At 40.3% G+C, this 15,510-nt stretch overlaps 2 protein-coding genes across 2 annotated transcripts in view; one reads left to right on the top strand and one right to left on the bottom strand.

Moving 5' to 3' along the window:
- Positions 1–10,371, bottom strand: part of LOC110517093 (multiple PDZ domain protein-like) — a 159,415-nt gene extending 149,044 nt beyond the window's left edge. The window contains exons 1-2 of the mRNA XM_036972458.1: positions 10,267–10,371; positions 10,099–10,145 (exon numbers count right to left, since the gene is read on the bottom strand). The gene's annotated coding sequence lies outside the window, so the exon portion shown is untranslated. The remainder of the gene's footprint in view (positions 1–10,098; positions 10,146–10,266) is intronic.
- A 1,419-nt stretch (positions 10,372–11,790) lies between these two features.
- The window catches only part of LOC110516808 (adhesion G protein-coupled receptor L3-like), a gene marked incomplete at its 3' end in the record, with an annotated part of 310,025 nt that continues 306,305 nt past the window's right edge, over positions 11,791–15,510 (top strand). The window contains 1 exon segment of the mRNA XM_036972433.1: positions 11,791–12,680. Coding sequence (XP_036828328.1) covers positions 12,676–12,680 — 5 coding nt within the window.

The raw sequence follows: 15,510 nt of genomic DNA, 5'->3' as shown, positions 1-15,510 counted from the left end.
CCTCAGAGCCTGGTTCCTCTCTACACGACACAGCCAGAAGAGGACTGGCCCACCCCACATAGCCTGGTTCCTCTCTACCCGGCACAGCCAGAAGAGGACTGGCCCACCCCTCAGAGCCTGGTTCCTCTCTACCCGGCACAGCCAGAAGAGGACTGGCCAACCCCTCATAGTCTGGTTCCTCTCTACCCGACACAGCCAGAAGAGGACTGGCCCACCCCTCAGAGCCTGGTTCCTCTCTACCCGGCACAGCCAGAAGAGGACTGGCCAACCCCTCATAGTCTGGTTCCTCTCTACCCGACACAGCCAGAAGAGGACTGGCCAACCCCTCATAGTCTGGTTCCTCTCTACACGACACAGCCAGAAGAGGACTGGCCCACCCCTCAGAGCCTGGTTCCTCTCTACACGACACAGCCAGAAGAGGACTGGCCCACCCCTCAGAGCCTGGTTCCTCTCTACCCGACACAGCCAGAAGAGGACTGGCCCACCCCTCAGAGCCTGGTTCCTCTCTACCCGACACAGCCAGAAGAGGACTGGCCACCCCACATAGCCTGGTTCCTCTCTAGGTTTCTTCCTAGTTTTCTGGCCTTTCTAGGGAGTGTTTTCTAGCCACCGTGCTTCTACACCTGCATTGCTTGCTGTTGGGGGTTTTAGGCTGGGTTTCTGTACAGCACTTTGAGACATCAGCTGATGTAAGAAGGGTTTTATAAATACATTTGATTGATTGATTGATTGATTGATTGATCAAAGGATCATGCGCACAAAAAAACAGCAAAGAGTGAGTCTCCACACGCCCAGGTCAGACCATGTAGACACACAACTTCTGGTGGTTGATCAATTGATCAACCACAGGACATGCTTCTCATTTCATTATATACTGTAGGTCTGAATCCTAATCAAATTGCAGGACATGACTGGTTTATCCCTGCTACACAACAAATATTAGGCTACCATTTATCAAATCACTCATTCAATAGCCAAGCACGCTCGAACGTAAATAGACTGGTAGCCTACTTAAAATATTTCACAGTATGAGTATGCTACAGTATTGCTGTGTAATAGGAGCACCACATCATAGCCTGTATACCAAGGCAGGAGATGGAAACACAGTCATCTATTGATCGATGGGTTCTGAACTTCTAAACTTGATCATATGAAATATCCTCATTCACGTCACTGAGGCAGAGAAAAAGGGGGAACGTAGAACGTTTACGTTCTGTCAGACAGTGTTATTGTTAGACATCAGAGACCCCATGGGAAGGAGAAGGGCCACAGTCTGGTACAAAGTCAACAGGAGAGCCGTGAGTTAGGGAGGAGTGAGGACGTCGGTGCGAGGTCAGAGGTCAGATGAAGTGAGGAAGAACATATGCCACTAAAGTTTCTGTCTGGCAACAGAGATGTATTGGCTGTTCAGATGTGTAAGGAGGAGAATTCACCTAAATTGGGGTACAGTGAGGAAATACTTATTTTCCACCATAATTTGCAAATAAATTCATAAAAAATCCTACAATGTGATTTTCTGGATTTTTTTTCTCATTTAGTCTGCCATCGTTGAAGTGTACATATGATGAACATTACAGGCCTCTCTCATCTTTTTAAGTGGGAGAACTTGCACAATTGGTGGCTGACTAAATACTTTTTTGCCCCACTCTATGTCTAGTTTGGAGGTCTATATTCTTGCTCTGGTGGGAACATGTCTTCCTTCGTCTGTTCAGCTGTCGGACCTTTTAATCATCCTCTGTGAGTTTTTACTCGGTTCATTTAGAACCTAACATGATTAACCAATCACTGAACAACGACTTGTCTTCTGCTGTGGTATTGAGGATACTTTTCAATAGCTTGAAAGGACAATCAATCTCGCAGGAGGGACAATCAATCTCGCAGGAAGGACAATCAATCTCGCAGGAAGGACAATAAAACTAGCAGGAAGGACAATAAATCTCGCAGGAAGGACAATCAATCTAGCAGTAAGGACAATCAATCTCGCAGGAGGGACAATCAATCTTGCAGGAAGGACAATCAATCTAGCACGAAGGACAATCAATCTAGCAGGAAGGACAATCAATCTAGCAGTAAGGACAATCAATCTAGCAGGAAGGACAATCAATCTAGCAGGAAGGACAATCAATCTCACAGGAGGGACAATCAATCTCACAGGAGGGACAATCAATCTAGTTGGAAGGACAATCAATCTAGCAGGAAGGACAATCAATCTAGCAGGAAGGACAATCAATCTAGCAGGAAGGACAATCAATCTAGCAGGAAGGACAATCAATCTAGCAGGAAGGACAATCAATCTCACAGGAAGGACAATCAATCTAGCAGGAAGGACAATCAATCTCACAGGAGGGACAATCAATCTAGCAGGAAGGACAATCAATCTAGCAGGAAGGACAATCAATCTCACAGGAGGGACAATCAATCTCACAGGAGGGACAATCAATCTAGCAGGAAGGACAATCAATCTAGCAGGAAGGACAATCAATCTCACAGGAGGGACAATCAATCTAGCAGGAAGGACAATCAATCTAGCAGGAAGGACAATCAATCTAGCAGTAAGGACAATCAATCTAGCAGGAAGGACAATCAATCTAGCAGGAAGGACAATCAATCTCACAGGAGGGACAATCAATCTCACAGGAGGGACAATCAATCTAGCAGGAAGGAATACATTTTTAAACGGACCGCTCGTGCCCCTGAAAATGTGTCACCCGTTCATCCCACAGTTTGTGTTGTCAGTCATCATGGAAACATTTGTGTGTGCTTTTAATATGCACTAGTCCAATAGGATCCTATTTCATATGCACTACAGTCCAATAGGATCCTATTTCATATGCACTACAGTCCAATAGGATCCTATTTCATATGCACTACAGTCCAATAGGATCCTATTTCATATCTTGGATGGAGGACAACGCATCCGCAGACATCGAATGTTAGCCGTCCTACTACAGCAGGTAAAATCGACAATTTACAATTGGGTATGAGTGTGACGTCAGGGAAAGTTACGAACGCAAGTTAACGTTTCCAAAAGCCAACCAAACAAAAAATATAATAACTCATGATACGTGTTTGTTGGTGTCATGTGCATTAGTAGCACAATATCTAACTTATTTACATTCGTTTTTTTACCTTACACTTTTATGTTGACGTCTCCCATATTAATGTTGGTTTTAACTTTTCGAAAGCGGATGTACGATCATCGCGAATTAGAATTATGGGTCGTTTCAGGCCCCGGGGTGAACAGAACTGTACACTCGCAAACTCGATCAAAAGTGCTGAGGGGCTTCCGTTGCCAACTTCTCTTGCTTGGCTAATCATTTGGACCAATGACAAAGATGGCCGCTGGGGATTCCCCTGAGGGCATAAGGCGAGGGTAAGTGGAGGAGGATGTGTCTTTGATGCATTGGAAACACAGCCTGTGTGTGTGTGTGTGTGTGTGTGTGTGTGTCTGTGTGTGTGTCAGATTTTTTTCAAGAAATGTATGCACAGTTGATAAATGAGGCCCCACTGATCTTGCACTAGCTGCAATACAATCTCAACACACACTTATGTGTCTCAACACATTCGCCTGACTTGTATTGCGGCTGGTTGCCTTGATTTTATAAGTTAAATCAACTTCAACAAACATAAATGTAGAATGAGTGTGTATGTGAGTGTGTTTACTTTATATTTGTAAATGCAGTCATACTCAAAGCACATTCATTATCTATACTATAGTGCATTATCTATACTGTATATACTATAGTGCATTATCTATACTGTATATACTATAGTGCATTATCTATACTGTATATACTATAGTGCATTATCTATACTGTATATACTATAGTGCATTATCTATACTTTATATACTATAGTGCATTATCTATACTGTATATACTATAGTGCATTATCTATACTGTATATCATATTGTTCCTTATCTATACTGTATATACTATAGTGCATTATCTATTCTGTATATAATATTATTCATTATCTATACTGTATATACTATTGTGCATTATCTGTTCTGTATATCTTATTGTTCCTTATCTATACTGTATATACTATTGTGCATTATCTGTTCTGTATATCTTATTGTTCCTTATCTATACTGTATATACTATTGTGCATTATCTATTCTGTATATAATATTATTCATTATCTATTATGTATATCATATTGTACATTATCTATTCTGTATATCATATTGTTCATTATCTATTCTGTATATCATACTGTTCATTATCATCTGTTCTGTATATCATACTGTTCATTATCTATTCTGTATATCATACTGTTCATTATCTATTCTGTATATCTTATTGTTCATTATCTATTCTGTATATCATATTGGTCATGATCTATTCTGTATATCATATTGTTCATTATCTATTCTGTATATCTTATTGTTCATTATCTATTCTGTATATCATATTGTTCATTATCTATTCTGTATATCATACTGTTCATGATCTATTCTGTATATCATATTGTTCATTATCTATTCTGTATATATTATTGTTCATTATCTATTCTGTATATCTTATTGTTCATTATCTATTCTGTATATCTTATGGTTCATTATCTATTCTGTATATATTATTGTTCATTATCTATTCTGTATATCTTATTGTTCATTATCTATTCTGTATATCATATGGTTCATTATCTATTCTGTATATCTTATTGTTCATTATCTATTCTGTATATCATACTGTTCATTATCTATTCTGTATATCATATTATGAACTATCTATTATGTATATCATATTGTTCATTATCTATTCTGTATATCATATTGTTCATTATCTATTCTGTATATCATATTGTTCATTATCTATTCTGTATATCATATTATTCATTATCTATTCTGTATATCATATTGTTCATTATCTATTATGTATATCATACTGTTCATTATCTGTTCTGTATATCCTATAATTCATTATCTGTTCTGTATATCATATTATTCATGATCTATTCTGAATATCTTATTGTTCATTATCTGTTCTGTATATCTTATTGTTCATTATCTGTTCTGTATATCATACTGTTCATTATCTGTTCTGTATATCATACTGTTCATTATCTGTTCTGTATATCATATTGTTCATTATCTATTCTGTATATCGTATTATTCATGATCTATTCTGAATATCTTATTGTTCATTATCTGTTCTGTATATCATACTGTTCATTATCTGTTCTGTATATCATATTGTTCATTATCTATTCTGTATATAGTATTATTCATGATCTATTCTGAATATCTTATTGTTCATTATCTGTTCTGTATATCATACGGTTCATTATCTGTTCTGTATATCATACTGTTCATTATCTGTTCTGTATATCATATTGTTCATTATCTGTTCTGTATATCATATTGTTCATTATCTGTTCTGTATATCATACGGTTCATTATCTGTTCTGTATATCATACTGTTCATTATCTGTTCTGTATATCATATTGTTCATTATCTATTCTGTATATCTTATTGTTCATTATCTGTTCTGTATATCATACTGTTCATTATCTGTTCTGTATATCATATTGTTCATTATCTATTCTGTATATCTTATTGTTCATTATCTGTTCTGTATATCATATTGTTCATTATCTGTTCTGTCATACTGTTTACATATCAGCGTATTACTAAGCATAAAATCTCTTCTTTTACTTTATATTTTTGACTTGACTCTTTAGTGTTGTTATTAATATTCTGCAATGTTGAGTGTTATTACGCAATGTTGAGTGTTATTACGCAATGTTGAGTGTTATTGTTGTACTGCAATGTTGAGTGTTATTGTTGTACAGCAATGTTGAGTGAGCTAGCACACAAGCATTTCACCACACCTTTTATACCTGCTGTAAACTGTGGATGTATCATATACCGGCTGTAAACTGTGGATGTGATGTATCATATACCTGCTGTAAACTGTGGATGTATCATATACCTGCTGTAAACTGTGGATGTATCATATACCTGCTGTAAACTGTGGATGTGATGTATCATATACCTGCTGTAAACTGTGGATGTGATGTATCATATACCTGCTGTAAACTGTGGATGTGATGTATCATATACCTGCTGTAAACTGTGGATGTGTCATATACCTGCTGTAAACTGTGGATGTATCATATACCTGCTGTAAACTGTGGATGGATCATATACCTGCTGTAAACTGTGGATGTGATGTATCATATACCTGCTGTAAACTGTGGATGTATCATATACCTGCTGTAAACTGTGGATGTATCATATACCTGCTGTAAACTGTGGATGTGATGTGTCATATACCTGCTGTAAACTGTGGATGTGATGTGTCATATACCTTCTGTAAACTGTGGATGTGATGTGTCATATACCTGCTGTAAACTGTGGATGTGATGTATCATATACCTGCTGTAAACTGTGGATGTGATGTATCATATACCTGCTGTAAACTGTGGATGTGATGTATCATATACCTGCTGTAAACTGTGGATGTGATGTATCATATACCTGCTGTAAACTGTGGATGTATCATATACCTGCTGTAAACTGTGGATGTGATGTATCATATACCTGCTGTAAACTGTGGATGTGATGTATCATATACCTGCTGTAAACTGTGGATGTATCATATACCTGCTGTAAACTGTGGATGTATCATATACCTGCTGTAAACTGTGGATGTGATGTATCATATACCTGCTGTAAACTGTGGATGTGATGTATCATATACCTGCTGTAAACTGTGGATGTGATGTATCATATACCTGCTGTAAACTGTGGATGTGATGTATCATATACCTGCTGTAAACTGTGGATGTGATGTATCATATACCTGCTGTAAACTGTGGATGTGATGTATCATATACCTGCTGTAAACTGTGGATGTGATGTATCATATACCTGCTGTAAACTGTGGATGTGATGTATCATATACCTGCTGTAAACTGTGGATGTGATGTATCATATACCTGCTGTAAACTGTGGATGTGATGTATCATATACCTGCTGTAAACTGTGGATGTATCATATACCTGCTGTAAACTGTGGATGTGATGTATCATATACCTGCTGTAAACTGTGGATGTGATGTATCATATACCTGCTGTAAACTGTGGATGTGTCATATACCTGCTGTAACCTGTGGATGTATCATATACCTGCTGTAAACTGTGGATGTGATGTATCATATACCTGCTGTAAACTGTGGATGTATCATATACCTGCTGTAAACTGTGGATGTATCATATACCTGCTGTAAACTGTGGATGTGATGTATCATATACCTGCTGTAAACTGTGGATGTATCATATACCTGCTGTAAACTGTGGATGTATCATATACCTGCTGTAAACTGTGGATGTGATGTGTCATATACCTGCTGTAACTGTGGATGTGATGTGTCATATACCTTCTGTAAACTGTGGATGTGATGTGTCATATACCTGCTGTAAACTGTGGATGTGATGTATCATATACCTGCTGTAAACTGTGGATGTGATATATCATATACCTGCTGTAAACTGTGGATGTATCATATACCTGCTGTAAACTGTGGATGTGATGTATCATATACCTGCTGTAAACTGTGGATGTATCATATACCTGCTGTAAACTGTGGATGTGTCATATACCTGCTGTAAACTGTGGATGTGATATATGATATACCTGCTGTAAACTGTGGATGTATCATATACCTGCTGTAAACTGTGGATGTATCATATACCTGCTGTAAACTATGGATGTATCATATACCTGCTGTAAACTGTGGATGTGTCATATACCTGCTGTAAACTGTGGATGTGATATATCATATACCTGCTGTAAACTGTGGATGTATCATATACCTGCTGTAAACTGTGGATGTGATATATCATATACCTGCTGTAAACTGTGGATGTGTCATATACCTGCTGTAAACTGTGGATGTGATGTATCATATACCTGCTGTAAACTGTGGATGTGATGTGTCATATACCTGCTGTAAACTGTGGATGTATCATATACCTGCTGTAAACTGTGGATGTGATATATCATATACCTGCTGTAAACTGTGGATGTATCATATACCTGCTGTAAACTGTGGATGTGTCATATACCTGCTGTAAACTGTGGATGTGATGTATCATATACCTGCTGTAAACTGTGGATGTGATGTGTCATATACCTGCTGTAAACTGTGGATGTATCATATACCTGCTGTAAACTGTGGATGTGATATATCATATACCTGCTGTAAACTGTGGATGTATCATATACCTGCTGTAAACTGTGGATGTGTCATATACCTGCTGTAAACTGTGGATGTATCATATACCTGCTGTAAACTGTGGATGTGATGTATCATATACCTGCTGTAAACTGTGGATGTGATGTATCATATACCTGCTGTAAACTGTGGATGTATCATATACCTGCTGTAACCTGTGGACGTGACAAATACAATTTAATTTGATTTGTGTGTTTAGGCCTCCTAGTATTAAATCAGAAAGTCTTCATGTAGGCTGTTTAATTTAACAAAATATTGTTAAATAAAACAAATGTTGTTAAATAAAACAAATATTTTTTAAATAAAACACTTCAATGTTCCTTTTATACTTGTTGCTAAGATGATTAATTTGCAGCTCAGCTTCTGCCCCCTCACTCCACCTTTAAGACCCCATATGGGGAATACCCAGCTAGCACATAACGTTCTGACAACCATATGTTTCTTCGAGTTTGCGAGAGCATGGTTGTCCTATGGTTATTTTGCATAGAACCTATCCACAACATTCTGGGAATGGTGCAAGCTACCCAGCTAGCACATAACGTTCTGACAACCATTTGTTTCTTAGGTGGGAATTTCAGTACTTCGGCATAATGTTTTCTACAGGTTTCCTTGTAGTTCTATGTAAAGTCATGTTCTCAGAACAATTAAGAAAACGTTCTATAAAAAAACCACAAGAACGTTCTAAGAATGTTAAAAGATATACATTCCGTTCTCAGCATCAACAAAACTCTCTCTATCCCCCATCTTGCTGAGTGTGTTCAGGTGTGTTGGCCACACCTGATCTTAATGTGTAATTGTTGCCTTTCAAATGAGGTCTGTTTGAATAGACTAAAATGAACAGCCTTCTTTGCTAGCTCCATCCTGGTGACGCAGTGGGCTAATTCCATGGATAGAGAACTGAAGCTCATACTGTCATGTCCATATCTCACTGATGCAGCGCCACAATAAAAATATACATGTGTTTGCATGATAAATGACCGAAGCAAATTTTGATAGGGCGTCATTTGGAACGCACGAGGTGTATGCTCAAACAAGCTTGTTAGCAAGCGCCTTCCCGAAGTAAACCTAATGCTCTTAAGTGAGATTACCATCGGCAAATAGCCTTATCCAAGACTCACGGTAATTACAGTTGACATGCAGCCTCACGATCATTTTGTGCCAGGTGCAATGGGACAGGACAGGGATCTAGCTTATTCACTAGGAAGCAGGCGGTCGAAATGGGAAGGGACTAACCTGAACGTGTCCAATGAGAAATGATCGGGAACAGTTGGGAAAGGGTTTTGCTACGGTTTGCAGTAATGAATACACCCCCAGGCCACTCAAGCAAGAGAGAGAGACAAGCGGTGCGTTTGATAACGAGATTGATTTAGTGGGCTAGACAAGAATGGTTAACAGGCAGCTGTGGTGAATATCAAAAACGTGATGCCAAGATAATGTGTATTATGTGACAAGAGAACGCAAAATAGAAAATAACACGACGCGGTTTTCAATAAGCACTTCCGAATTTAGAAATCAGTTTCCCTGAGTGTTGGTAGCCGTCAGGCCTATTTTAGGTTTAAGTTTATGAATTATAAACAGATTTTATTGTCAAAATAATAGTAGCCTATAGCCTACAGATACGATTAGAGTGCCTTGAGTGCAGTAACAGTAGCCCACAAGTGATAACAGTCAACGCATAAATCCAGCGCACTTATTTCCCAATGTGGATGGCAAATAAATCTCTGCACTTCAGTAAATAGGTCGTCTCAGGTCTAATGGAGAGAAAAATGCTGGGGTAAATGTTAACAGTAGCCTATAATGGCATAGGCTAGATATCCCGAAGACTCACAATCCCGTTACCGTTAGCTCACCTCCATTGCTGCTTCGGTGGGCTACACCGTAGAATCAACAGGTCCCCCTAAGAAGTCCGCGGTCGCCAGGGGGGAAAAAAAAATCAACATTTTGTCCGTTTTAGAGCTACATGTATGAATATAACATTAATACCGTAAACCTACATGAATTGTATGTTTTAAACCTACGTAAAATACCACAAAATCTATCAAAACAGACGGAGATCAACTGTTTTATCAAGCGTGTGCCGATCCGTTTCACACTGTGAGAGACGCATGCGCACCTCACCGGTGATCTTCTGACGTCCTGAAAGCGGACCAGACGCGCACCTGCGACCTTCTCGTCCGTCCTCATAGACTCAATGAAAATACACACTAGTTTTCTTCAGGTAATAAAATTAAGTTTCATCTCAAATTCACTCCAGTAGTTATTTCATGGTGATTGTGATACTATATTAATTTTGAAGGTTTAAAGCTATAAGCCTATCTTTGGACAAGAGAATGCCATTTTCTGACTAAACTCTGACTAAATAAACGAGTCAACAATGCAGATTGGTCCTACACAATATTAATGTAATTCTATGATAACCCCAACACATAACGTGGCACAGCATAGGCTCAACAAAAAAATATAAACGCAACATGGAACAATTTCTAAGATTCTAACTGAGGTACAGTTCATTAAAGGAAATCAATGAAATTGAAATAAATGCATTAGGCCCTAATCTATAGATTAGGAACACAGGCAATACAAATGCATGTGTTGGTCACATGTACTGTACATTAAATGTAACAAAAGGTAAAGGGGCGTGGGATCAGAAAACCAGTCAGTAGGTTATCTGGTGTGACGACCTTTGGCCTCGTGCAGTGTGACACTTCTCTTTCGCATCGCGCGGTGTTGATCAGACGTTTGATTGTGGCCCGTGGAATGTTGTTCCACTCCCTCCTTCAATAGGCTGTGCAAAGTGGCTGGATATTGGGCGGAAACAGAAACGTGGGTAACGTGTCTGGTGAGTGTACAGGCCATGGAAGAACTGGGACGTTCTCAGCTTCCGGGAATTGTGTACAGATCCTTGCGATATGAGGTCCGTGCGTTATCATGCTGAAACATGTGGTGATGGCTGCGGGTGAATGGCACGATAATGGGACTCGGGATCTCGTCACGGTATCTCTGTGCATTCAAATTGCCATAGATAAAATGCAATTGTGTTCGTTGTCTGTAATTTATGCCTGCCCATACCATAACCCCAGCGCCACCACGGGGCACTCTGTTCACAACGTTGACATCAGCAAACCACTCGCCCACACAACTCCATACACACGTGGTCTGCGGTTGTGAGGCTGGCTGGACATATCAGCCAAATGATCTAAAATGACATTGGAGGCGGTTTATGGTAGAGAAATGAACATTAAATTATCTGGCAACAGCTCTGGTGAACATTCCTCCAGTCAGCTAACCAATTGCACGCTCCCTCAAAACTTGAGACAGCTGTGGCATTGTATTGTGACAAAACTGCACATTTTAGAGCAGCGTTTTATTGTCCCCAGCACAAGGTGCACCTATGTAAGAATGATGCTGTTCAATCAGCTTCTTGATATGCCACACCTGTAGGGTGCATGGATTATCTTGGGGCAAAGGAATAAATGCTTACCAACAGGGATGTAAGCACATTTGTGCACAACATTTTAGAGAAATACGTTTTTTTTTGTGCGCTGAATGGAACATTTGCGGGATCTTGTATTTCAGCTCATGAAACGTGGAACCGACACTTTACATGTCGCGTTTATATTTTTATTCAGTATATGTGGATGAAGAGCTTCATGATTAATGTATTCTATTCATACAGCAGATGGAACCCTCTCACACTTATTGAGCCATGATCCAGTTCCGTGTTTTCCTTTGACTTGGTCCCCTCTTCTTGCCCGAGGAGGCATCACCACAGCCCGCCTGCATCGCTCTGCGCTCCGCTCCACTTATCCGAATCTGATCTCGTCTGAGCATCCACTTCCAAATTGGGTTGTCATTTTTTTGACCCCTTTGCTCTTCCCGCGAACAGGTCAACGTGCTCTCTACGTGGACGTTTTTGAAGACCGCTAAGAGAGAGCGAGTGAGAGCTGAGAGAAATACAGAAAGAGACAGATCTGAGAGAGAGAGAGAGAGAGAGAGAGAGCTGGCTTCGTGGATCTTTAGCTATAGTGTTCCCGTCCTCTCTTCCAATCCTGGACTCGTTGCGTTGGGGTCTGTACCCCTTCACCGGTGGCGTTCTGTGAACAGTGATCTGGATACTAAACACTGAGCCTTCGAAAGGTTGTCCGTTAGCCCATGTTACAATCAACAACTGCGAAGACTATATATCGTTTAAGCGTTTTTTTTGTTGTTGTTGTTATAAGAGGAATCAGAATTTACCTTGACGATATAAAAGCATCGCTGACCTGGAATCAAATTGCTTAATTTTTCATTCATTTGAGGGGATTTTTTTTTGTTGCTTCCAAGCAAGAACTCTGGACTGTTACAAGGGAGAGACGGCGGTTATTGTAAAGACACTGCGCTTTCAATGCCTGGATCTGCGCGCGACCATTGCTGCAGCTTCGTGTGAGATGTGGTAAGTCAATGCATCGTTTTTATACGGTTATGAATGACCTAGTTGATGTTAGAATAGAATAAGTGGCCTGCACTGTGTAGTGGGGGTGATATACGGTAGGCTCGAGCTTCTCCCGTTAGCAGTGTTCGAGACTGATGATGCTCGGTAGCGGTGACGGGATGGAATGGGCGTCGCTCCCCGTCCCCGCGCGAGGTGCTGGTTAGATACGCTCACGTTCCTAACGCCTTATCGCTCCTCCAAATAAATCCACAGAAACACATTTTCCTTATTTACCTTTCCTCAGCTAACGTTTCATCGACATGTCCGCCGCTCTGCGGGTAATAACAAACACAGTAATCTAGTTGTTTATGGTGTTTGAAAATAGCTGCTCCTTTTCGTGTCTCCTGTGTGGGTGTCATGAGATTCTATTCTCACCGCTCTATCATGGTTCAAAACAACCCGAGAAGGGATGCGGTGCGGGGGGAGAGAGACTCGGGGGGGGGGGGGGGGGGGGGGGGGGGGGGGTGGAAACATGTTGTTATGGCAGCCATATCCAGCCACTTGTGTGTTGTTCAGAAACCTGAACGCTCCATTTTCATCCAACAATACCAGATGGATTCAGTAGGTTTCGTGAAAAATCAACAAGGCCAATGTTTCAGGAAGTGCCCGGTGTGACTTGAATGAATTATAAACCTCTTATTTATATCAAGGCACAAATGACCTTGATTTTATGAACAGCAAAAAAAAATGCAGCGTCCGATATCGATCAATAATGAAATCAATAACATGATAGACTGGTAGGAGATAATGTCATGTCGTTATTTATCATCCACTGACATGGATTGCCACTGCGTTATGATCCGCAGACTGTATCCTCTAAGGCTTACATTCCAGATGGCACCCTATTCCCTACATAGTGCACTAGTTTTGACCAGAGCCTTTATGGGCCCTGCTGAAAAGTAGTGCACTAAATCGACTTTGTTTAAAGGCTACATTTCTGAGGGCCTTGGTAATGTTATAATGGCTGATAACTTTGTCTCGCTGTAGATGATTCATGGACACTGGTTTGTCTGTTCTGAAGAGAGAGGATTGCAGATATATATCTCACTGATGCTCAGAGAGGCTTTGGGCAACACACACACACACACACACACACACATGCACATGCACACACAATATACACACATAACACACACAATATACACACAATATACACACATAGCACACACATAACACACACAATATACACACACAATATACACACATAACACACACAATATACACACACATAACACACACAATATACACACAATGCACGCATGTAAGCACACACACATGCACATGCACACACAATATACACACATAACACACACAATATACACACATAACACACACATAACACACACAATATACACACATAACGCACACAATATACACACATAACACACACAATATACACACACATAACACACACAATATACACACAATGCACACATGCAAGCACACACACAACATATCTGAATAGGCAATTGTTCTCTTTGTGGTAGCTAGCTTGCCGTACCTTCAATTTAGAGATCCTACGAGATCAAATGTCTTTCAAATATAGTTCATTCAGACTGCCTGGGATTGTGAGTATTCTGATTGTGGGTAGGGAGTTTTCCTGATCATGTGACCTAACCAGGAAGTCCCCAGACCCCAGTTATGGCCTTGTAACGAGGGCCCATAGATCTTGTTGATCAGGTCAGCTGGTCAGAGATGCCAGATGTGTCAAATGTTGAACCCTGTCACCTTTTTATAACTGTAAACATCACAAAGGCCCTGGTTCACTCTCCTTTACATATCCCACAGGTACTGAGTCAGGAGTTCCCCATTAAAGGGGAAGGGCTTACAACTGTTCCAGGAGTTTCTCAACTCTAACCTGTACCATTAAAGGGGAAGGGCTTACAACTGTTCCAGGAGTTTCTCAACTCTAACCTGTACCATTAAAGGGGAAGGGCTTACAACTGTTCCAGGAGTTCCTCAACTCTAACCTGTGCCATTAAAGGGGAAGGGCTTACAACTGTTCCAGGAGTTCCTCAACTCTAACCTGTACCATTAAAGGGGAAGGGCTTACAACTGTTCCAGGAGTTCCTCAACTCTAACCTGTGCCATTAAAGGGGAAGGGCTTACAACTGTTCCAGGAGTTCCTCAACTCTAACCTGTGCCATTAAAGGGGAAGGGCTTACAACTGTTCCAGGAGTTCCTCAACTCTAACCTGTACCATTAAAGGGGAAGGGCTTACAACTGTTCCAGGAGTTCCTCAACTCTAACCTGTGCCATTAAAGGGGAAGGACAAACAACTGTTCCTAGGTCAGTGTCTAGGAACAAATTAACCCATATATGCTCAGACAGTCAGGAGATGTTCAACACTAACCTATACCATTAAAGGGGGAGGGCATAAACCTGTTCCTAGGTCAGTGTCTAGGAACAAATGAACCCAGACAGTCAGGAGATGTTCAACCCTAACCTATACCATTAAAGGGGGAGGGCATAAACCTGTTCCTAGGTCAGTGTCTAGGAACAAATGAACCCAGACAGTCAGGAGATGTTCAACCCTAACCTATACCATTAAAGGGGGAGGGCATAAACCTGTTCCTAGGTCAGTGTCTAGGAACAAATTAACCCATATATGCTCAGACAGTCAGGAGATGTTCAACCCTAACCTATACCATTAAAGGGGGAGGGCATAAACCTGTTCCTAGGTCAGTGTCTAGGAACAAATTAACCCAGACAGTCAGGAGATGTTCAACTCTAACCTATACCATTAAAGGGGAAGGACATAAACCTGTTCCTAGGTCAGTGTCTAGGAACA

The sequence above is a fragment of the Oncorhynchus mykiss genome, unplaced genomic scaffold (genome assembly GCF_013265735.2).
Source record: "Oncorhynchus mykiss isolate Arlee unplaced genomic scaffold, USDA_OmykA_1.1 un_scaffold_161, whole genome shotgun sequence".
Taxonomy (NCBI): Eukaryota; Metazoa; Chordata; class Actinopteri; order Salmoniformes; family Salmonidae; genus Oncorhynchus; species Oncorhynchus mykiss.
Note: the sequence above shows the minus strand (reverse complement) of the source record. Positions and strands in the feature narration are given on the sequence as shown.